This window comes from Eurypyga helias, unplaced genomic scaffold, assembly GCF_000690775.1.
Source record: "Eurypyga helias isolate BGI_N326 unplaced genomic scaffold, ASM69077v1 scaffold2871, whole genome shotgun sequence".
NCBI lineage: Eukaryota > Metazoa > Chordata > Aves > Eurypygiformes > Eurypygidae > Eurypyga > Eurypyga helias.
In genome coordinates this window covers 47,743-71,723 of record NW_010228799.1, presented here as the reverse complement: position 1 = coordinate 71,723, position 23,981 = coordinate 47,743, and the positions used below count along the sequence as shown (strand labels likewise).

Here is a 23,981-nt window from a genome sequence, read left to right as displayed (position 1 = left end):
AATTATATAGATTCTGCCATTCACAGGATAAAGAGAAGGAAACATTGAAAAACTCACCACTAAATTTCCTATCACCATGACTAGCAGAAAGACAAGAAGGCACAGTGGTCGCTCAGCCACCACCATGCAGTCCCACATGGTCTCGATCCATTCTCCACACAGAATTCGGAAAATGACAAGGAACGAGTGGAAAAAGTCCATCATGTGCCAGCGTGGCTTGCCATTTTTGGTTATTTTATGGCTGTTCTCCCCATAGCTTCTCCCAAAAAGTTGTACCCCTACTATAGCAAAAATGAAAACGATGATTGCCAGGACGAGGGTCAAGTTACTCAGCGCTCCCAGGGAGTTACCAATGATTTTAATTAGAGTGTTCAAAGTTGGCCAGGACTTCGCCAGTTTGAAGACCCTCAGCTGTGCAGAAACATAAAACATAGTGTTAGACATTGGTAGAGATAACCCCTCTTTACACAAGTCAAATCCTGCAAAAACTATTTTACAGATATTCTGAACTATTCCAGCCACGTAGTGTTTGTGGCACTGTGACATTAGAATTTTTTAAAGTGGTGTGTGGTTTTTTTGTTTTTTTTTTTTTTTTTTTTTTTTTTTTTTTAACTGGGAAATACTGCAAAGATAAAATAAGCCCCTCATAAAGGACCAGGCTAACATGAATCCCTGGTAAATGTTACACCCACACAGGCAAGTATCCATACAATGCACTTGATGTAGGTTACAGTCCTTAACTTACATGTCACTCAAAGGACCAAAGTTGGGAGATTGGCAGTTATGTCGCTATAAAATCATTCAACCTTTTGGTAAAGCAACCTAAATTGATCATATCACAGCATATGATATGAATCTCTTAACATCATTTAACATCTATTTTTACATACTGGGTTGGTGGTTGGGGTTTTTTTTTTCGTTTGCCTCTTTTTTTTTTTTTTTTTTCTTTCTCTGTATTTGTAGTCTGACACTTCTTTCCTGACTTTCCTGTGCTGGTTTTTAATTTTTGACACCAGTCTTATAATATGTTGACTCTGGAATTTTTTTTTCCTCTGAATATTTCTTAGTGTATTCAAAAGAAATACATATGTCATTAAACTCTGACATCACAAGGAGTTTAAGAGTGTGTTTGTTATTCTTAGTGTCAAAAGGAGGAAATATTTTTTAAATAATTTCCAGCATCTTAACTGCAGACAACAGAAATATCGTCTATAATATTCACCATATAATCTTTTTTACAACTCAGTAAGCATGATGCATTACCAGTCTGAAGGATCGTAAAACTGAGAGGGTTCCTCCTTTTCGCCTTTCTTTCTTGCTTTTGCTTTTGGGTAAACTCAGTTCAATTAAACTCAGTGTGACAATTATACTGTCAAAAATATTCCAGTGTTGCTGAAAATAATAATAGGGGTCTAGAGCAATTATTTTTAAGATCATTTCTGCAGTGAAGATTCCTGTAAAAACCTGTGACAAGGAAACAGTAACATCAGCCTAAAAGTAGACATAAAATGTATCTTATCCTTAGATCATGTTCCCACAAATAACATTCATGGACAGGTAAAAAAAAACCATTTTTATGAACTCCTAATGCACTTTCAATTAAAATGGGAGAATTGCTTTCTGCCTTCTCAAGAGTGTGCTGGAAGTGTATTAATAAAATCTGGGAATTGTCTATATTAGAAATTTAGAGTTTATAAATGCAGAGTTTGCTAATCTTTATGTCTCAAGTGAAAACACCCATCAATCAATCCTTGGTATAAAATGTCACATAGCAGAGAATTTGCTTACCAAGTTGCCTACATTAAGCATCGATTTAAAATTATCTGACATATTATTGTGCTCCAGTGCCATGAACAAAGTGTTCATCACAATGCAAAGAGTGATGGTGAGATCAATAAAAGGATCCTTTATGAAAGCAGCCACTTTTTTCTTGATTTTCAACCAAAGCGGACAACAGTCCCAAATTAGATACTTTAAAGCAAAATCATTCAGGCACGGTGGGCATCTCCGTTGGGATTCTTCAAGTTCTAAAAGGAAAAGAAAACCCCACTATAATTAATTATCACTGAGCAAGATGGTAAAATATAACTACAAGTATTGAAAAGACCAAAGAAAAAGGAAACCTTACATCTCCCAAAGATCTCCCAAATTTTTCAAAGATCAGATGAGCTGATGAAAACAAAAAAGAAAGGAATTCCTTATTGTGGTCTCCTGGTCCAGGAAACTAAACAATTCGGGCTGAAATTTTTCAGAAGTTATAAAAAAACTATCAGTCAGGATAATGTCAGTGATAAACACCTCCCCCCCCAAAAAACAATTGACACAGAAAGGTGAGTTAAAAGAATGAAATAGCGAGGTTAAGTATTCAAAAATCAGAAATTGCCAGAACTTATTTTGCTTGAGCAATCTTGCTAGATTTTGCATGCCTATGCCTCTGCCAGTGACACATCACCAATCACAGGATCTGGAGGAGAAGAGAATATGCCAGTCTTTCACCTCAGATGCTAGAGAAAATCCTTCCACTCACTCCACTCCAACCTCTTTCACTGTCTGTCCTACAAAACAAGTTCTTATGACAGGAAAAGGATACTTTCCAGTAATAAAGTCTGTGTGGTAATGCATCTTTTTCAAAAAAGAGCCAAATTAATGACAAAATTCCTAACTACACACCTACAAATCTCTGTTAACCTTTAAGAAATGTATTGACATTTTGGTCTTTGATGCTAGCATTACCTTAGGAGTGAAACAAGCGTAATGAGGAACCACTTACCCTCCAAGACACTGGTAATTATGCTGACTGCACTTGCTGCCCTTTGTCTCTGAAGTGCCTCATTAAAGTACTCCACTGACAGATGAGGAGGCAAATGCATCATGCTGCTCTCATCATTTACAGCTGGCTGCTTAAAGAAGTAAACATGATTAGGGAGATACCACAGGAATAAAATTAAGTAGGATGTGATGATGGGTAACTATGAAAGTTAATAGGAACAGTGACACGCAGGCAACTAAATGTACCTTTTTACAAGAAGTAATAATGTTGAGAATGAAGGTCCTACTCTACAGTAACAATGCTGCGGTAAATGGATCCTGCAAGCATGTAATAGCAACAGGGCAGGCACAAACCTTGCCAGTAAGTGTATGAGGTGAAATAGGCTGAGGAAATATCCCAGACACTAATGGAAAAGGAAAGAGATGAAGGATAAGCGGGTAGAGAAGCATCTCTACCCACTTGGGAACTTACAGGCAAAACTTCTGCATGATGCTAAAGGTGCTGTAAAGGAGAAAGAAATTACAGGAACTGCTCAAAATTACCCCCGTGGACAGGGCATGGGATAAAAAGACTATTGGGTGACATGTAATTCCAGCACTTGGAACCTTCAAAAGTATGTTAGTACAAGTTGTGAATAGCAGAAAAATAGGGTTTATTAGTAACATGAAGACTGAAGCAACAACTGACTCTTTTTTGGGAACTCAGAGTATGAAAAAAACCACTTCATACTGACAATTCATAAACTTCCACATCCATGTGCTTCATTCAACATCACTGTTTGCCATTTCACTGAAACGCTTAAGAAAAACCTGCCACCTCTGGAGAAACCATAATATGAAGTATATACTTAAAACAATATCTTTCACTTACCAGATCATCCCTTCCTGGGTCTTCAATTACTGGTGGAAGCATTATTCCTTCAGAAGACACTAGGTCGAGACTGTGCACCCTGCTGTTTCCTCCTTCCATCACCGAAATCATCCCATTGCAGTCGTCCGTGTTAGCCCACCTGCTGCTTTGCACCCAGTTTGGGCTGGTGGGGTGGGAACTGTGGCTCATTTGACTTTGCACGCTGGGGCGTCTTCCCATCTGCGTGACCGACAGTGACCGGCACTGCATTTTGTGTTCACCAGCACTGTGGGTCTCCTCATCACCAAAATCCGTTTTAGAATCAACTTCTAATGCAGGTATTTGGAAATTAAACACGCTCCCATGGCTAAGTCTGCGTTTCACCTTATTTGCTTTGGGACTGTACATCAGACCAAGGAAAGACTAAAAGCCCAGAAAAAGGTATAAAGAGAGAATAACATAATATCATAGAGAAAATTTTGGTAAGCAATAAATTTTAGTTTCATAATATTTTATATCAACCATTGCAAGCCCAAAACTCTTACTTGATTTAGATTTTTCAGGAAGGATTATACTTGGATTTTAAAAGGCAGATAAAAAAAATTCTGTCATCTCTATGTAGCAGCTATTTTTGTGATAAAGTTTATATTTATATTTTAAGTAATAAATTTTTAACAGAGAATGGTGGCACAAAAGCTATGTTCTGATGGTAGTTATTATAACTTTCCCTCCATCCTTACTTTATAATATTTCCTTTGCACATTAATTTTTACATACAATTCTTCCTTATCCCAAAAGAATGTTCATTTTAAAGACTTAAGAGTGATCAGTGTTTGTAATGGGATTTGGTTTGTGCTTTCAAGTAATTTATTTTGGTATCAAAATTGGAAAAGTTGTAAGGATCTCAGATTCAGACAATAGATTACCAACTTTCGTTGACTGTCTGTGGACTGTGACTTGGGGAGTTGTTCTTCTGCATTATCTTCTATTCCCAAGGATTTATTTCTTTTCTTCCTATTGCTTCTTTCTTTGATTTCTTTGGTAGATAGAGAAGATGCTTCCAAGGAGCCAATTGACAGGATATCAATTCCTTTAATACCCAATGACTGAAATTAAAAACATGGATGATATTTTTTGCTGAGTATTTTGAATGTAAGAAGAAAGAAAACACTTCTGTGTTCTATATTACTTCCTCTCAACAATTTGTGTTTCACAAAACGCGTTAAAAATCTTCCAATATGTGATAACACTAAAAGGAGAGAATTTCCCCAACATATGGAGCGCTGAACAATCTGCTATTTGCAGTATGTTGCATGATTGCATGTATTGGGCCTGCCAGAGGCAAAATAATCACATTATAGCTCCTATTCCTCCATATGGCAGATTCGTTTACAATAAAAATAGTCAGTTTGAAAATAATGCTGTAGAATATATCCTTTCCTTGAAATAAATGTTCAAACAGTATTAAAATCTGTTTTTATATTGGGGATCCTTGGGACTGTATTCACACTGTGGCTGAATTTCCTTCCCACATTGAATTTAGGACATTATTTTGAAGACACAGGAGTATTTTGTTGCAGAATCTTCCAAGCCATTCAAGTCACCAACAGATTTTTCATTCAGCTACAATAGGTTTTAGCTCAGATGTTAATGCACTTGATCAACAGAATGACTGTATATTTCTCTGATCAGCAGTCTACAATGATAAAATAAGAGAAAAAATAAAAAACAACTACCTTTTCTTTTGGAAACTGCTAGCTGGTGGAATTTTACATTTTCCAGATTTTAAAATACTATTTTTCTTATAGTAACAGCAGCCTTTAATGTTCATTATCCGCAACAAAATTCATTGTTACACAGCAAAAATACACAGCTGAACAAGGAATGGCTCCTGTAACTCTTGGAATCACTACTTTTAATAAGTTACCACTTGCTCCTCTTCCCATGAGTGACTGCTATATACCACTGTATACAAGGGGTGATGTGATGTCTTATGTGACTGACAACAGAGCACTGAGACTCACGCTTCCAAGGGAATAATTTACATACCTCTTGCTCCTTCTGTAATAATTCCATGGCTTCCCGAAATTTCCTTTCTTTTGCCTCCGTTTCAGCAATGGTGGCCTTGTTCTGGTCTTCATATGCCATTGTTACTACAGCCAGTATCAAGTTGACTAAATAAAATGAGCCCAGAAAGATGACCAGCATGAAGAAGAGTATATACACCTTTCCAGAAGCTCTGAGGGTCTGTAAGCAACACACCCCAGAGATAAAAATTACCATATAAAATACTAATTAGGCTTTCAATGTGTCTTTGAAATTCTTTAGAAGCACTCAGCTTTCTAGACACAATATTCTAGGAGGCCTAAATGGAAATACAACTTCCTTGACCATCTTCCCCCTCTTCCTATACCATCACTTATGAATCACTGATTGTATACCCCTTGAGGACAACAGATGAGGCATCGTTACATTTTCGAAGGACAATACAGGACTATTTCAGTACTTGTTTTTAAGTCCCTAAATGATCAGGATGATTAGGGCTATTGCTAGGAAGCACTTCAGCATCTCCTTTCCAGGAGTCACAGCTTGCTGGAAGGAAGAAGAGAGAATGTGGGCTCAATGACTTGCAGCTATTGCTTTTATTTGAGGTCTCTTGTCCTCTCTACACATTTTTTGCTTCAGCTATTGCTCTTCCTGGAAAAAAAAAAGGTTCTGAATTGTACACAAAGTTGGTACCTGCTGGTACAGACGCTCCCAGTAGTCCTGGGTCATCAGGCGGAATAAGGAAAGAAAAGCCCAACCAAAGGTATCAAAACTAGTGAAACCGTAATCAGGATTTGGCCCAATTTTCATACATACATAGTCTGGAGGACAGGTCCTAGAAGTGATAATAAAAAGTGGAGTTCTTTTAAGCATGCTGTTTTCAAGGAAAACTTCAGCTTATGTAAGAGTTCTGATGATTATTCAGCTCTGTGTTTCATTAGATTGCCAACTAATTTTGTATTCCAGGTAGTATTGGCTGGAAAGTGCAATGGAGAAAGCAGCACCCATAACCCAGCAGCAAAGTAAGAGGACAGTCTGGAGCAGACCACCAACCCAGGACAACCCCCTCACCACCAATGATTATCCCCTGCCCCTCACTGCAAAGCAGCCACATCTCCCTCCTTGCCCAAACCTGCCCTCCTAAATCCATGTTTTGTTTTCCCAGTTTAACCACCTTACACGGTGCCTGTCCTGTGCTATATCTGAGATCTCCTGTGCTTTCTGTTCTCTCGGAAAGAAACAAACATCACTTCTGGAAGGGCTTCAAGGAACTGAGACCTGAATAAGCCAACTGCAGGTTCATGCTTCGTTCTCTAAAAGCATTTGGCTGACTGTTTACTGTATTTTGTTGTCAGTGTTCCTATTTCTGCATTCAAGGAAAGCCCAGAATTTCTGGTTTTCTCTCTTATGACTGAGTGAATACAAAAGCACTGATGCAGAGAAAACTTCCAGACAAGAAAAATTTGTAAGTGCACTTACCCAGCACCAGAACCACACAGCAAAATATCTGAGGTGCCCTCTTTCTTGGCAAAGTACACTATAAAAAAGGGGAAAGAAAATGAAAACCAAAGCACTTTCTAGCCTGAATCATCTATCCTTTAATATGAACAGTAATGAGTAGTCAGTGACCTGTATGTGTACGTGCACAGACAAATTACCGTGTAGCAAATATGAAATGAGCACTAAACTAAGAGAGACGGGTTTCCCACGCTCACAGTGACTACACCAGATTTCAAGATGCCTTGTCCTCATTTATCAACATGCATATGTGCATACACAGATTTCAATGTTTGAAACAGACAGTTTTAAAAATATTACCACTTTGGCCATATCTGCATAAAGGAAATCAAGAATTGTAGGGCACAGACTCAAGTATAGAATCATAGAATGGTTCTGTATTCAATAGAATAGTCCCTGGTTTGGTACTTGTTAGCACAAACTGAGGCACACTTTTGGCCCACAGCAACTAGCCCTCTCCAGGACAGCCTACGAACATCATTTGGGGTAGCATAGATGAGTTCCGTTTCCAATGAGCAATAAAATCAAAGCCCTGTTTTGAGGAGGAAGAAAGACTATTTGGCTGTGTGGATATGCACCAGGTCACATCACCACTCTGCCAAGACAAACAACAGGTCCTAACCCTGTTTAGCTGAGAAATACAGATTTGTCTGCTGCATTAGGATGCTGGAGCTGTGCCCTTTTAGACCTCTTCCTCTATGTCTCTTAGCATGAGTTACTCTGATGCCTGAGCTACCAGACTGAAAGTAATAGATTAGTCCTAATAGCTCATTAGCCCCATTAAGATGTGGGTTTATTATCCAAGATGCAAGGAAGGTCTCATGCCTTCCTGGTTCTTCTCAAGTCTCAGCTGTGCTCATCAGGTAAGTCAGCATGACCCAGAGCCAGCAGGGATCTTCAGTATCAGCTCTACCATACCATACAGATACACCATAAAGGAATGAGGCACTATCTGAGCTACTTTCCACCCAAATTTTGTTCAGCTCTGCTGCTGTAAACTGACAAAAAGTCTTTTAAAGAAGGTTCAGTGACTGAGCATCAGAGAATCATAACATGTACTTCTCCATCTGGAGATGGGAACTTCACATGAAGTCAGGACAAAAGCAGCCCATAAAAAATATTTTTAAAATAATTTAATGGAAAACTGAGCTTACAGTGCTATAAATCATAAATCCCACAGGCAGGAAAGTCATCTATCTTTCATTAAACCTGTATGTTTAAAACCTGTTCCTATTGTTATCATTGCAAATCAACCTGTACGTGATACGTGCAGCATTGGATATGAACAAGACACAGCTTGTGAAACAACACAGATTTTTAATTTCTTGACCCCTACTTTCTCCAGGCAACTGCCTTTACAGAGCTGCAAGGTTTTATATAAAAAAAAACAAAAACAAAAACCCAAAACAAAACAAAAACCAACAAAACAAAAACACCCAAACAAAAACCCCACAACAACATGAAGAAAATTTAGATATCTTTTGTTTCCCATTTCTTCAGCACAGAAAATTAGTATTTTTGTATAAGTAAATTACTTTGTCCTTGTGTGTGGTTTTTTTTTTTGGTAGGTATAAGAGTTTCTTGAAAAAAGTTTTTCCTCAGAAATCTTTTATATAAAGACTTTCTTCCCCTGGACTATGAAGTTATTAAATCCTGTCTGAACAAATCTCCCACACAGAGTGTATACAAACAGCAATCCTATGTGCCTTTTTTGTGTATGTCAACATTTTCCCTGGGAAAATGCTTTTCTCCCTATATAACTGCTGCTCTGTCTGAACTCGCTGGTAGAGGCTTTCTTCAGTGATGAAGCTTTCTTCCTATTTCTAGTATAGATATTGTTTGCTTTGAGTGTGTGTATTTTTTCATGCATCTTGAGGTTTTTCCCTTCTGAGTTGCGCCTTACAATTGCTATTCCTCTGAGAATGCTTGGTGTGTTTTCAGGTCTCTGCTCTATGCTTCCACCACCAACCTCAGTCAAGACATATACATGAAAGATTATATATATATCTTACATGAGACATAAAATATATATCACAGATATCACACAAATATGATGTGAAGAAGTAAATAACTTTTAAATTAATTCCTCTGTCTCAAGCTGAAGAGTACTTCACCAGGCAGCAAGCTGAATAAGTACAGACTCTTCAGCATGTAGTAAAACGTGATCTTTGGGGAATTACAGCAGAGAATGAGCTGATGCATGTTTCACTTATTGCCATATTATTCTAGGAAACAGAGATGGACATTACTGGAAAATTTAGGAGTACTGTTTCTTATAATGAAGGGAAGGGGTGCATTCCTGGATGTCTGTAATTGCTCTGGCAATCTGAAGGCCATTATCAGGTAGTTACTCATCAAAATACCAATCATCTCAACATCAGTATCATTTCCAGCAGTGGTTATACATGCATGCATAGGTGTCTATACTATCATCTAAAAAAATAATTAAGGAGAAAGATTACCTGTGTCATTATCGAACATTTCATAGGATTCCCATGTTTTGTTAAAGAGAGAAGATATTTTACTGAGCTCTGTAGAGTTCCTGATACACTTTTGTCTTAGATTGCCCTTAAAAAGCTGGAGGCCTATGAGAGCAAAGACACTCAGGCAGAAAAGAGTCAGGATCATCACATTGGCAAGTTTCTTAACAGACTGGATCAGTGCCCCTACAATGATCTTGAGTCCTAGGAAGAAGATATACAGAAGAAAAACAGGATGAAAAACTGAAATACATTTCATACTTGATTAGAATTAAAACAATGTAAAAACAAAGCACCAAACTTACTGGCTAATACGTGACAAATATATTTGCAATGCAAGTATAGTTTAGATGAAAGAGTAATTAATATGAGAACAATATTTTTTTCCCTCATTTGACTGACCCTACAATTTTCAGATGTTCCTTTAATCACTGTAAGATACTTAGGCAAGGTTGAAGAATAGAGATAGTCTAGTTTTTTTATCCAGATAGAGTAACATGCATAATTTAAATGAAATTTCCAACACTGGTTATCTGTGAAGAAACTGGAAACGCTCGAAACTGTAATGACTCTAATCAAAACAGACCAGAAAGATAAGACAGAGGAGACCTACTGTTTCTTAATTTGTATTTTGTCCCAAGAAAGAATCCACTGGCTTTATAACTAAGGGGAAAAGTGAAAAGCAAATTGTTTTCCTAGGGATGACGTCCCTGCCCATGGCAGGGGGGTTGGAACTGGTTGATCTTTAAGGTCCCTTCCAACCCAAACCATTCTGTGATTCTATGAAACTCCATTCAGTCACCAGAAGTGTTTCTGTTGAACTGTAATACATAGACCAGTGACAAGAACATTCAGTAAAACTGTCATTATAAAGTATTAACAAAATCTTTAAAAGCATAATGAAAGTAAATTAAACACAAGATTGTTTCTAACAATTAGTTCTGGTTAGACCAGATGAACTATAATGATATTAGTGCTCACGAATTCAGCTGTGTCTGTAATAAATGAATGATACAGAAAGAGGGAAAAAAAAAACCAAAAAAACAAACCATTGTGATTGGAGCAAAGAATCAGTTGTAAGTAGTAGAAAATATTCAGGAAATAAGGTTTCTTACCTGGGACTATGGAAATGGTTTTTAAAGCTCTCAGAACCCTGAAAGTCCGAAGGACAGACATGCTCCCGAGGTTACTAAATGCTCCCACATAGCTGTAAAGTCAGGACGTGATGTGAAAAGTGGTCAAAAGAAGTAAACAAGGAGATTATTTTACAGTGCTCATTTATATCTGTCAATCTTTCCAAGTATATTTTAAAAATTAATAAACTACATATCAGGGATTTGTCTGAAGACTTATGAAATAGAAACCCATTTCTTGATTATTAGAAGTTTCTTATTAGGTAGCTCTTGGCTTGTGCACAGCTGCTTTGGTGTCAGCATCTTAAAATACCATGCATTCAAAATATAAACAAAGGTAACACTCGAAGTTATTCGTTTTAGGCTGAAACACTGGCTGAACTCATTTCATCTCCTTTCTGTAGCTTGTTTGATCTCCCTTCTACACCTAAGCAGTATAAAGGCTTTCTAATTACTGCAAACTGAAAATCAAACTATGATTTTTGGAGATTTAGTGCCTAAATTTAATCTGCTGTCCTGATGTCTATACACACTGCTCTATTTCCAAACTTACACTTCCATTCAGAGGATTGCTATGCCTGTATTTGACAGTCTAGTTACTACATTTCTCTGATTGAAATGCATCTGTAGGTGAATGCTCACCGCAGAGTATCTCTCATTCTGCACAGCTCTATTCCCTTCTTGAAAGACTCATACATGTTTATTATGCAGCGAGTGATAAAATGTGTGGAAGAGTCAATGCCCTGGATAGTTTCAGATGGAGTTAGGACCTGCAGGGTGCATTTTTTTTATACTGCAGACAGCCTCTACACCACAGCAACAAGAACTTCAAATACAGAGCACGAGCGCAGGTGATCTATATTTTATATGTTCCCACTTACGCCATAATGATAACACTGAAATCCAACCAGTTCCACGGATCTCGAAGGAAAGTGAATTCATTTAGACAGAATCCTCTTGCCAATATTTTTATCAATGATTCAAAAGTGTAAATGCCAGTGAAAGTAAATCTAAGAAAGAGAAAAAGTGCCAACGGAAAACAGCAAGATTAGCAATTTAAGAGAAGAGACAGCCAGACTATTTACTGTCCAGGCCAACAAACCAAGACAATGCTGCAGAGAAGTAATGGGAAGATTGCTGTTGATTCCAGCGTGTTCTGTCAGTATTGGACTCATACGGAGTTTGAGGCAATAGCTGACTGCAATCTGGACACGGCTATTAATGTGCACATATGTGGCATGGGGGTTTTGGCATTTTCAGAAATTTTTTTCAAACTCTTTCATGTGAGTCCACATAATTTCAAAAACACAAAACTCCTGGCTACTTGCTAAAATAAAGAGAAAAATTAGTATCTTCCTCTTGGTTTCAAGTGGCCAAGTGAACATGTGATATGTTGTGTATTATTTACTTTGGGGACACAACATCCATTTAGCTGCAGGATGTTTAAAACACTTAGAGAAATACAAGAGTACAGGATTTTCAATTTAAGATGGCAATTATTCTTATTAATGGAAAATTATCAGCAAAAGCTCTTCTGGACTTACCGAGTGCACTTATGATTTCAACAAGCTGCAATCTCCCTATAGAATTCAAAAGGGATTCATTTGGTAGTCAGCAGATGCACTAAGAAATTATATGGATGTAGTGCTTCCCTTTTCATTGGGAAAGAAGTATCCTAAAATTATTATTGAAGTGCATTTGAGCAGTAGTCTTGACACCAACAGCCAACACAATTCTTATCTAATCTCTAAAGCTCCCATAGGTAAAGAGGTATCTCAGCATCTTTGGAAGATATGTATATTAATACCATGTGGAATCTCATTCCTGTTTGCATGAGGATTTGCCCTTCCCAGCTGTTTCCATTTCATGTAACATGAGGTAATCAGAAAAAAATTCAGAGCTTGTTTTAAAACTAAGTATTTTGGATTTTTTTCCTTTACATTAGGTGTTAGAATTATCATTATTTTTATTCTAACAGTTTTATGCCAAACTGAAAAAGTGTTCTAAAATGTTCTTTAAAAAAAAAAAAAAATAAAAATTATCCAGCTTAAATGTGACTACAAAGACATGGAATCATTGTGATTTAACATTGCAAATGTTGACAGCAGTGAAGATAAGAGCTTTACTTTCTAACAGCATCCTGCAGGCCAGGAGCTTCTGACAGAATGTTTTATTAGAGCATTTGAATATTATTAGAACGAATTTTAAAAGAGAGCAGCTCTTGGTGTGCTTCATCAGCAACAATGAGAAATGTGTCTGGATAAAGAGCAAATAATTACTGAGTGACTTCAGAAAGTGGGATAACAAACAGGAGCAGTAGGACAGACATGAATCTAGTTTAACAGTGGAACTTAATCTACACTTGCTCTCCTGTAACACCACAAGCACTGTAGATACTGAGTTTAAAGATAAAATACTCCCTCAAAGCCAAAAAAAAAAGAAATGGACACAGTGCTAACACCAGCAACTTTCCTTCTAAATCCTCATAAACCATCTTGAGCGAAGGCAGCAAGATAAGTCTGAGTAATTTGATGCAACTACAGATTTAAAAAAACATACGTACCCACAGATACTTACTCAACATACTTGTTCCACAAAGGAGATGGAGAAGACTTGGAAGACTCCGTCAAAGCCATGAATGCACAATTAGTTATGATAGTGCACATGATAAACCAAGTGAATAATGTAAGTCACAGGAGTGAAGGCAAAGAATATGACATTATTCAGAAGGGTAACTAGATATTCTCTCAGTCATAGACGTAGACTGGTTAAACTCAAAAGCTCTGCTTTTGAGTTTAAAGTCCACTTAAGAACAGCATGCACATCTATTTGATGATTTTGAATCGTATTAGATGACAGCACAGTACTGTTGTTATTCATGCCACCTGGACTTCTATATGGGCTAGGGATCTGCTGCTCTAAGCACTGCAAACTTGGTAAAAGGATCGTCAACCATTCAAAGAGTGAGAAGAAGGATGCATTTTTAGTTTCATTTTACAGCATAGGAGTTAAAAACTTGCCCAAGGTCACACAGATGAAGCCCAAACCTGAGTCTGAATTGGCAGAGCTGTGTTCCCCTGAAGGGAGAGCGTGAAGTCTGCCAGGACTGCAGGTGTCTCCAAGGGCTGTAGATGCCCATACGTAGCAAACTCTTGGGGCTGCCCAGCTGCCCCCTAGGACCTGCTGACTACAGGGTATGAACAGGAGCTTGCCCATCTATCTCACATGTAGGCACCTAAGCCTAAGCCCCTGGCTAGACCTGAACCTTATGCCTTGTGTCATATCACACATTCTGCAATCCAGGAGGTAGAAGTGCATGGGAAAGACATCTAGCCTTTCCATCATACATCCTCTCCATCCCCACAAGTCTCCTGCCTTTAGCTCCATGAATGGTCAAATTGTCACAAACACAGGGGCTGGAAGAATAGCACTGAAATGCCAATATCAACCAACCTGCTGCCCAGGGAAAGTGTCAGATGAGAAGCATCACTCCTCCAGGGATGTCTTTACCCTGCTACAATGACATCTTTGGACACACTACAGCTAACTCAGCACCACACAGCCAGAGGATGGCTGGAAACCTAAAATCCACACAGGGATACTGCAGAGTCTGCACTGGGCCCGATTCAGCCTCAATTAACAGTGTTATGACTCTGGTCTCATTCCCCAGTGCCAAACTGGAACAATAAAATCGTGATTCCTGGTCCCTAAATTTGATATATGAGGTGGGTTATGCAATACTTTCATATTCTAAAGGCATTCCCTGCAACCACATCCCTGAAAATTTTCACTGTCATATACCAAAGATATATTTTTTATCTGATTTCCTAAAGAAACTAAGTTTGCATTTTTTTTCTCTGTGTGTTTTCATACACATGCCTGTATTTCTCAGTCTTTTTTTCTTAAAATTGTCCAATGGTTGATCAGCTTTGGCACAAGTTGAATTTAATTCCTATAGTTTGGTTAAACAGAAGATGAGAAAGACAACACAGACCTTATTAGTCTTGTCACTGAGAAAGGCTTTGGCATGCAACATTTTCTTATGAGACATCAGACAATTGATCATTCTCAAAACACGAATCTGTAGAAAATCAGGATTCAATACGCCTAGTAGTCACATAACTATTTATTTATAAGTAACACAAGAGCACCAAGGCAATAATTCACTTATGAATTAGCTTAGGAAAAGAGAACGAATGGCATCAACAAAAGGATATGAATGTACTGAAATTTTAATGGCTGTTCTTCTGATTGGATGGAAAGGACTGAGGATCCATAAAGCACGTGTAGCAGTAAACCTGAAGATGGTTTTCTGTTTGTTTAGCACAATGAAAATCTGGAAAAAAAAAAAAGAAACATGAAGTAAATTTTTCTGGAAGTTGAGCAGAGAACATATTTCTGTACTATATCCTGTTATAACAGTGATGAGCAAGAGCTTGATTTTAACTTCAGTCTGGTTAAGTGAAAAGACTCTTTGTAACACTTTGTTATAATTTCATCATAAACTGATGAAAGAGTTAAAACCCATTAACAGCCAAGCTGCAAAAAAATCCTCCACATGAACTTCTTTTTCAAACCTTAGGACTTGCAAAAAGTTGTGCACAGAACTAATCTTGCTTATGACTATTCTCTTAAAATAATTTGAATGTCTCATTGAGTCAAGAAATACAGAGGTGGAAGGAAGAATTGCACCTTTTATTATTATTTGCTGTTGTTGATAGTAGTCCACCAGCTCTAAGACTGTAGACATTAGTTCAAAGAAGTAACCATTTCTCGAACGATAAGCTTATTTTCCAATGGATTAGTTCCCATTTCTCTGGTCTTTATTGAAAAACATATTTGTTAATACTTCATGACTAAAATACGGAGCTTGAATAAGTAAGTTTCAGCAAGTGTTTTAAAATAATTTATATATTTGGGTGATTTTATTATACATGTAAGTGGAATATAAGCATTGAGACAGAGACACGCTGCTTCAAACCATGGAATTTAAGAAAGTTTACAAAATTATTATAATTTCTTGTAGATCTGACTCAAAACACCCTTTTCTTCCTTTTTTTTTCTGCTTCTATTCTTATTCAAATGTTAATGAAGTTTGTACAATTTAATTCCTATAATTCAAAATTAAGCTTTTTTTAGGAAGATTACAGCATGTCATTCAGCTGTGCCAACTGCCTGCATTATTATAACCTAAAATGGGATGACAGTTTTTCCAAAGGGATGTGAGCAAAACTATTTGATAGATCATTCACATAAACGCTTCTTAGCAACACAATAAAACAAACTAAAATCCAAGCATCTTGTTTGTCTCTAACCTTACGGTCTTTGTAGTATGGGTCAAGATCCTCCAGTAGTTCCCCAATGAGTTCTGGAGGAGGATTTCCATAGAGAGCTGGCAACTTCTGGAAAGCTTTTAGGTCAAGCTGAGGACGTGATTTCTCCTCAGGTTTCTGTTCAATAGGATTTCTTTGACAATTCTTCTTGGCAGCAATTCTTTTTTCGATAGCAGCCAAGGATTCAGAAGTGAACTTACGGAAGTTGTTGGTACCAGGTAGTAAGAACTCAGCCATTTTTCATTCTTCTCTTCCTGTCACTGATTCTGTCCAAACAACAGAAATGTCGACAGGAAATCAAGAAAAGTAACTCCAAAACAGGTAAGTTATGAAAATTTAAAACGTTTACCCATGCATGGGTAACAATATACACTTTCTGAGTCATCAGCTCCTAAAAAGAAAAATAAAAGATATCAATGCCGCTTTTTTCAGTGAGATGTCTGTTTTGGTTTGGGTTTTTGGGGGGGGTTGTTGTTGTTATGTGTATCTAATAGGATGTGGGCAGACCTCTATAAATTTAAGAGGATATTCAGCCCACCTCTTTTAGGACACCTATTATTCTAAATGCTCTTGAGCTTCTGTCCAGAAACACCTAAGGTGCTAGTTTAACCCAGTATTTGGAAATGGGACAGTAAAACCCATCAAACTGCAACAACTTCAGATATGTGGAAGCTATGTCTGCAATAGAAAGATCAAGTATTAAATTCATTAGTGTTGATGTAAATACTCAGATGGATAATCCAACCTGGTGACATCAGCACAGGAACAAGCACTGTCCAAGCATCGGAATATTTAACTCATGATCCATGGATTCAGTACTGACTGAATGCTTGATCTGAGGAGTATCAAACACAAAGTTTACACGGTGTCCCCACTTGTCAGAACAACAAAAGTGGGATGATATTAGAAAAACATTTTGCATTATTTAATGGGGAATTCTGGTCAGTTTTTGGATAGGGTCCAGTCCACTAAATGCTACCTGAGTCCATACTTCGGCAATAAGGTCAATCCAACCTTCTACCTTAACACTGAAAAGTTTCAAAGCAAGCCCAAGAAGTGCACATACATGCACAGTGAAAATAAATGAAAACAGTGCACAGAGTTAGATGATCCAGACCTGCATCCTCGTGCTAAACTCACTCAAAAGCTCTATAAAGAAATTTATCTAAAATATTTTCTTTTATTATGACCTCTAGAGAGACACTGTTGATTCAATGCAGTCATGGAGGCATTGAGACAGTGCAGTCTCACCTGCAGAAAGTGAAATGATCCCATCGGGTCGAGGACTTTACCCCGGATGGATCACTGCTGAGTCTGCGTAGAAGATGACATTAGAGGCACACAGCCAGGTCTTTCCATCCAGAAGTTGCCCCAATCACTTCAATGTGTCCTTCAAAGCTGACTCCATAACTAGCAATAATGGGTTCATCTTGAAAAGTTTAGGCTGCCTTCACTAGGCAACTGCCAGTCGGCCTGCCCTTCCACCTTTCCTTTCCAGGCACTCTATGTGACATCCCAGGAAAACACAGAATCAAAAGTCTTTCTTTTACCAAAAATAATTTGACCACCTGTGTGCACACTCCCTGCATCTTGCCCTACCATTCAACACATTTCAGTTCTCCCCAGATACAATGCGGTTTCAGTTGTCCTCACACTGCTGACCTGGAGGAAACCATTGCTGTGAGAACAACTGGAAAACAGTGACAAAGTAACTGCAGTGGAATCTCTTAGTTTTTTGCAGTCTGTCTGCCTCTCCCATTAAATAAGCACACAAAACTACAATCGTAAAAAGGAACCCCTGCTTCCAGCACAAAATAACTGTATTTCTGGAAGAGAAATAGGAAATTCAGGCAATACTCATTATTTTATACTTTGCAAGATCAAGCTAAGATTCTGGAAGCTGTGCATAATATAGCAAAAATGAAAATGATGACATCCACTCCCAAGTTTTCAAATCTTCAGCTAGCCAAAGTGGTATTTGTTTTGTTGATGCTCAGTAATTTAGATGTTGTGATATCAGTAATGAGAGCTGTGAATGATGCATGAAATGACACAATTTCTGTGCAATGCACGGAGGGAATACAGTAATTACTTTATTCTGCAGTGTGCCAAATAATCCAAACATGCTGTTTTGGTTTAACCCCAGCCATCAACTAAGCACCACACAGCCACTCATTCACTCCCCCCATGGTGGGACCAGGAGAGAATCAGAAAAGTGAAAAAACTCACAGATTGAGATAAAGACAGTTTAATGGATAAAGCAAAAGCCACTGGCACAAACAAAGCAAAGCAAGGAATTCATTCACCACGTCCCACGGGCAGGCAGGTTTTCAGCCATCCCCAGGAAGGCTGGGGTCCCTCATGTGTGACAATTACTTGGGAAGACAAACACCATCAGTCCCAACATCCTCCCCCTCCTTCCTTCTTCCCCCAGCTTTATGTGCTGAGCATGATGTCATATGGTGTGGGATATCCCTTGGGTTAGTTGGGGTCAGCTGTCCCAGCTGTGTCCCCTCACAACTTCTTGTGCACCCCCAGGCTACTCACTGGTGGAGTGGAGTGAGGAGCAGAAAAGGCCTTGACTCTGTGTCAGCCCTGCTCAGCAGCAACAAAAACATCCCTGTGCTATCAACACCATTTGCTCCACAAATCCAAAACACAGCCCCGTACTATGAAGAAAATTCACTCTATCCCAGCCAAACCCAGCACACCCATCCCTCCACATAGCACTTTCATAAAAGGCTACATGATCTCAGAAGTTCACCATTAAAATTCTGGGTTTGTTGCAGATTTCTTTGCAGTTTTCTCTCCTTGCTTCCAAGAAATGATCTTTCAAATCCCAGAAAAGAAGCTTTGATTATCACACCATTCTCCCTCAAGACTATTAGAAAGCACAGCAAAATCCAGGAAGCCAAGATGTTGCTGACTAAAGCCAAAGATGAGGAAATAGAAGGAAGCATGAGGTCACATAGAGTCTGCAGGTCCTTGGCTGGAGCTCGAGACCAGACAGGGGAGTCTGGTTCCTGGTGGTTTTATTAATTATTCCACAGGCGAAGGAACATTAAGGAAAGGAAATAAAGTCTTGTGCTTGCTGTTTCACACATCAGTAGCAAAATTTCAATTGATAATTATCAGAAGCCATGGATCAGAAGGCTGAACTATGCTTTTTAGTCATGGACAATTTTGAGCTACTCAGCCTAGTCCTGATAAAATCTGATGATTATCAAAAATGGAATAATCCAGAAAAAAATATTTGTGATTCATTCAAGCATCTGTAAAAATACCCTCAAAATAATTTCTGTCACTTATAGTCTCAGGGAGTGTAGCATACTAGGTACAGCTGAGATGTATTTTTTTTTATGAGACCAGTGCTAGATTTAGCAATTTGAACAAGAGAGGTCAAAAGTGTGAATGCAAAACTATTTTTGTCTTTGATATCACAGCAGCAACAAAGCATCATTTTGGCTTTTTCTCAAGAGTTGAAATAGCTACAAAATAGAATGAAGTTTAAGATCTCTTTAAAATGAGACGTTTTCTTATAGTTTGACGGACTGAAGACCAGATACTGCTGAAATCAATATGGTTAAAGAATAACTATAAGAAAAGGACAACAAAAAGGCATTTATGATTTCTTCTTTTAGCCATCAAACATATATTCTATAAATTATTTAATACTAAAATGTGTAATAGCTAGATAGCTTTCCAAAGTAAGATTGCTTTTTTCCAGACATGTTTCCCACTTTAGGAATATTAATTTTGATAGACTAGGAAACAAGGTTATTGTCAAAGATGTTTTCTCTGATTTTCCTGCTGCTACAGTCACCCCAATTCAATCCTCAGTTAACGAATAAAAGTTGTTCTCAATTATTTGATTTCCTGGTTTCATGATCTATTATGGAAAGGGGTGAAAAACATGTTGACAGTTACTGTGGTCAACATGACCAAGGTAATTAGTATCAACAGAATGGCCAGGATTGCCTTATTACATTTTTTTTCTTTAGCTTGGATAATTGCAATACTTGCCTGTTAAAACTGTTCCTTTCATTTAAAAAGGCTTTTATAATATAGACAGAAATTATCTCTTAAATAACAGGAATAACAGTTGTTTTGAAGACCTATTGGAATGACTGAAATGTTATTGTCTTGAGCATAGTTGATTTTTGTACACTTTTGCATCATATTCAGTGATAATAGCCAATGCCTGGAGGAGTGAAGTTTGGGACTCTGGACTAATACAGCTGTTTGTATGTGCAGTAATTATTTCAGTAGCCAAGACCATCAATACAGACCTTGGAAAGCCTATATAACACCTGCACCCCATGGAGCTACTATGGTAGAATTGGGATGTATTACATCTTTCCACATATGAATTTCCAGCAGATAAGATAAATCTTTTCAGAACTGAATAAGGAAATATTTAGTTAACTACAGTTCTGTAGGACTAGTCTGTTCTTTCCTCAAAACCTTTTCTATATTTTGAGGCAGGTAATTTAATCAAACCAATCCGACATTGTCTTAATGGTCTTTAAAACATGCATGAAAATAACTTTTGTATATTAAGACATGTAATTTATTCATAGAATAACTTAGGTTGAATTAGTCTATGACATAATTATTTGCTATAATACTGTGAGAGGTCTCTAACTTATTCCTCAAATTGGGTCAGTCATGATGTCAGGGCTTTATCCAAACAATCTCCAAGGATAGAGACTGCACAACCTCTTTAAGCAACCTGTTCCATACTTGACTATCTCAATCCATTTGAGCCCCTTTTTGTTTCAATTCATACCCTTTGCATACCCATGCACCACTGTAATAATGAAAAAGAAATAAATTATTACATTAGTTTAAAAGTAAAAGGCACCAGCACACCCCAAAATTCCTATATATATAGGGAAACAAATGCTATACCTACTTCAGCCCATTTAATCTGCCTTTATATAACAGCCTACAAGTAACATCTCACAGGTCTGAGTAACAACATCGAGTGTTAAGGCAAGCTCCACTGAGATTGCCAAGGGAGACAATGATGAGCATACTCGCTCATCAGTTTCCCACATTTAGAACATCATACCTTACCTGAACTGAGCTGTGGCACCATCCTTTGAACATTCCAGGTTCAATCCCAAAATTTACCTTTCCTAGACAACCTGGTTGAGAGCCTCAGTCCTCTGAGTATCCCAGCATCTGAACAAAAGGAGATGGCAACAGCTGACCTAGATAACCTATATTTGCAATCAACAAAACCGAAGACACAGACCAGCTAATGATAAGTAAAAATACAGATTGAGTGCTGAAAATTAAAAATTGTTTTTTTCATTGCTTATGAAAAAAACAGCATGAAATAAATCCCGCTCTTTCAATCTGGGATTTACAGTTCCCAGCACTAGAGGATGAAGGTAGTAAACAACATGGAGATTCACAAAGCCAATTACAAAGATCTGATAAACGCTGCTAGCATTCATCCAGAAAGGCCTTCTGGGTAGGATTGATCCTACCTCACTGCAGACATCTCAGAGTTAAACAAGTACACCCCCACTAACTCTCCAACTGCCTGCTGAAAACCTTTTCACATCTCTTTCAGGGTGAAATTGAATCACACCTGGGAGAACCAGGTGACTACAGTTGATGACCTGAGATGTCTCAAGTGAGGTCAGGTAAATTCAACTCTTTGCATCCATTAGGCCTTTTCTTTTCTTTTCTTTTCTTGTTGCCTTAACTAATGGACAACAGTTAAGCTTACAAAGATTCGTAGTTCTACAGTCAGTGGCAAGACTGGTCAAACATCATCTGTTCACAGCAGACTGTGAACATGTAAAAATCCTAGGATTGCCCTGTATTACATTGTTTCCCAAATGACTGCTTACTGGGTAAGCCTTCTTAGCAATTAGTGAAGAGTTAAGTCACATTTTCTTTTGTGTGGTAAGGGTAGACTAATTTTCAGCTACTTTGCTATCATAAATAATTTAAATCTGTGCAGAAATCATTTTTTGTAAGTGCTTGAGCAGTCAATTGACAAGTTGTCAAATGGCCAGTTGCAAGCACTGACAAAATTAAGAAACTGGCAGCACAGGAATCTGAGAGAAAAGAGCTGAAGGAGTTAGGATGAGTTAGTTATAATCCACATAGTTATTAGCATAAGCCCATGAACTTAGACTAGTAGCTTTGGTGTGCCCAAGGAAATAGCCAAACCATGGAAACAACCTGTTGGTCAAGAAGTGCAAAAGTATTCAGAAGTGGCCAGAACCAGACTGTGAGCACAAACAGCACATCCAGCAATGTCAGGGCAGTTTCAACCGAGTGATCAACAACAGATTCCCTACCCGCCCCTGTAACTAAGGATAGTGGGGGTAACCAAAGAAAGACTTTTGGGAAACTCCATTACCCAATACCAGGATTCAGGACCATCTCTCAACCTATGAGGAATCCAGGGAGTGGAGAAGACCCCAAGGGAGCCCACAGCCCAGGACTATTCAAGGCATGCCTGGAGCTGTGGTACAGGAATCATAGAATCATTTTTTGTTTGGAAAAGACCTTTCAGATCATCAAGTCCAATGTTAACCTAGCACTGCCAAGTCCAGCATTGAACCATGTCCCTAATCAACACATCTACATGGCTTTTAAATCCCTCTGGGGATGGTGACTCAACCACCTCCCTGGGCACCAAATTCATGTTGCTGCAAAGTCAAGTAACCCATAAAATTCCATACATCTGCGATTAAAATGTGTTGGTATCCAAGTTTGTTGACATTGCATGACATTGTCTTATATGGTGACAATTGCATAGACACCTGAGATAAAAGTCTTACCAGGAAGATTGACCAGCTGCTGGACACAGCTGACAGGGCAATACAGTTCAGTTATGGAGTTTAAAAAAACAAAACAAAACAAAACCCCAAAATAGACAGGTTAGGACTCAACCCTCTCCTAACCTGAACAATATGTGTGCTTAGAAACCCTGAGAGAAGTGGAGTATACCTTGATTTAAAAGTGCCGTACCAATAAGTACCAGCTGGTTCTTTAAGAAACATGGCCAGAAAGTGTGAGTTTCTCATTTTTCAGCCCTGTGAAGTGAGGAAGAGGAGGAGGAATAGAAAGAGGAGGAAGGGAGATTCATTCATTTGGCCAGGCTTAGCAGGCTGAGTCCTGCCAAAGGAACAACAGTGGAAGGAAGGAGTATGTGTTGCAGGTTACATTTAGCAGCCAAGAGAGGGACAAACTGTGATTTTTCACCAGATATTATCTATTGGTGCTGGTCTGAATCAGCTGCAGGTTTTATGAACATTCAAGCTTTGCAGCAGAGGGAATTTGAATTCTCTTCACCCTTAAGGAATGAGAACTAAGATCTCACTACCTTAAATTCACAGGAGGCTAAGGACAAGCATGTAAGAGTTGCTGAATTTTATTCAGATGATGTTGCTAAATGGTAACTTGGGTATTTGCATCTGAAATTTACATTTTAAATAACAGAAGAGGTGCCTGAGGTCTGGAGGAAAGCCAATGTTACTCCCATCTTCAAAAAAGGCAAGAAGGAGGACCCGGGTAACTATAGGCTGATCAGCCTCACTTCCATCCCCGTAAGGATGATGGAACAGCTTGTTCTTGGTGCCATCTCAAAGCATGTCGAGGAAAGGAAGCTTATCAAGAGGAGTCAGCATGGATTCACCAAGGGGAAGTCATGCCTGACCAACCTGACAGCTTTTTATGGTGACATCACTAGATGGAGAGACGAGGGGAAGGCAGTTGATGTGGCCTAATGTGGCCCCTCTATGCTGGTGAGGCCTCACCTGGAGTGCTGTGTCCAGTTCTGGGCTCCTCAGTTCCAGAAGGACAAGGAACTACTGGAGAGGGT

General features: G+C 38.3%; 1 protein-coding gene across 1 annotated transcript in view; it reads right to left on the bottom strand.

The window, feature by feature from the left end:
• LOC104515961 (sodium channel protein type 5 subunit alpha-like) overlaps positions 1 to 16,366 on the bottom strand; it is a 36,638-nt gene extending 20,272 nt beyond the window's left edge. Inside the window, exons 1-14 of the mRNA XM_010160138.1 lie at positions 16,112 to 16,366; positions 15,014 to 15,132; positions 13,374 to 13,481; positions 11,678 to 11,806; positions 10,779 to 10,870; positions 9,646 to 9,867; positions 7,145 to 7,202; positions 6,359 to 6,500; positions 5,669 to 5,866; positions 4,546 to 4,725; positions 2,771 to 2,897; positions 1,789 to 2,027; positions 1,264 to 1,464; positions 58 to 411 (exon numbers count right to left, since the gene is read on the bottom strand). Of these exons, the coding sequence (XP_010158440.1) occupies positions 58 to 411; positions 1,264 to 1,464; positions 1,789 to 2,027; positions 2,771 to 2,897; positions 4,546 to 4,725; positions 5,669 to 5,866; positions 6,359 to 6,500; positions 7,145 to 7,202; positions 9,646 to 9,867; positions 10,779 to 10,870; positions 11,678 to 11,806; positions 13,374 to 13,481; positions 15,014 to 15,132; positions 16,112 to 16,366 (2,424 nt within the window). The remainder of the gene's footprint in view (positions 1 to 57; positions 412 to 1,263; positions 1,465 to 1,788; positions 2,028 to 2,770; positions 2,898 to 4,545; positions 4,726 to 5,668; positions 5,867 to 6,358; positions 6,501 to 7,144; positions 7,203 to 9,645; positions 9,868 to 10,778; positions 10,871 to 11,677; positions 11,807 to 13,373; positions 13,482 to 15,013; positions 15,133 to 16,111) is intronic.
• Positions 16,367 to 23,981: the final 7,615 nt, after the last annotated feature.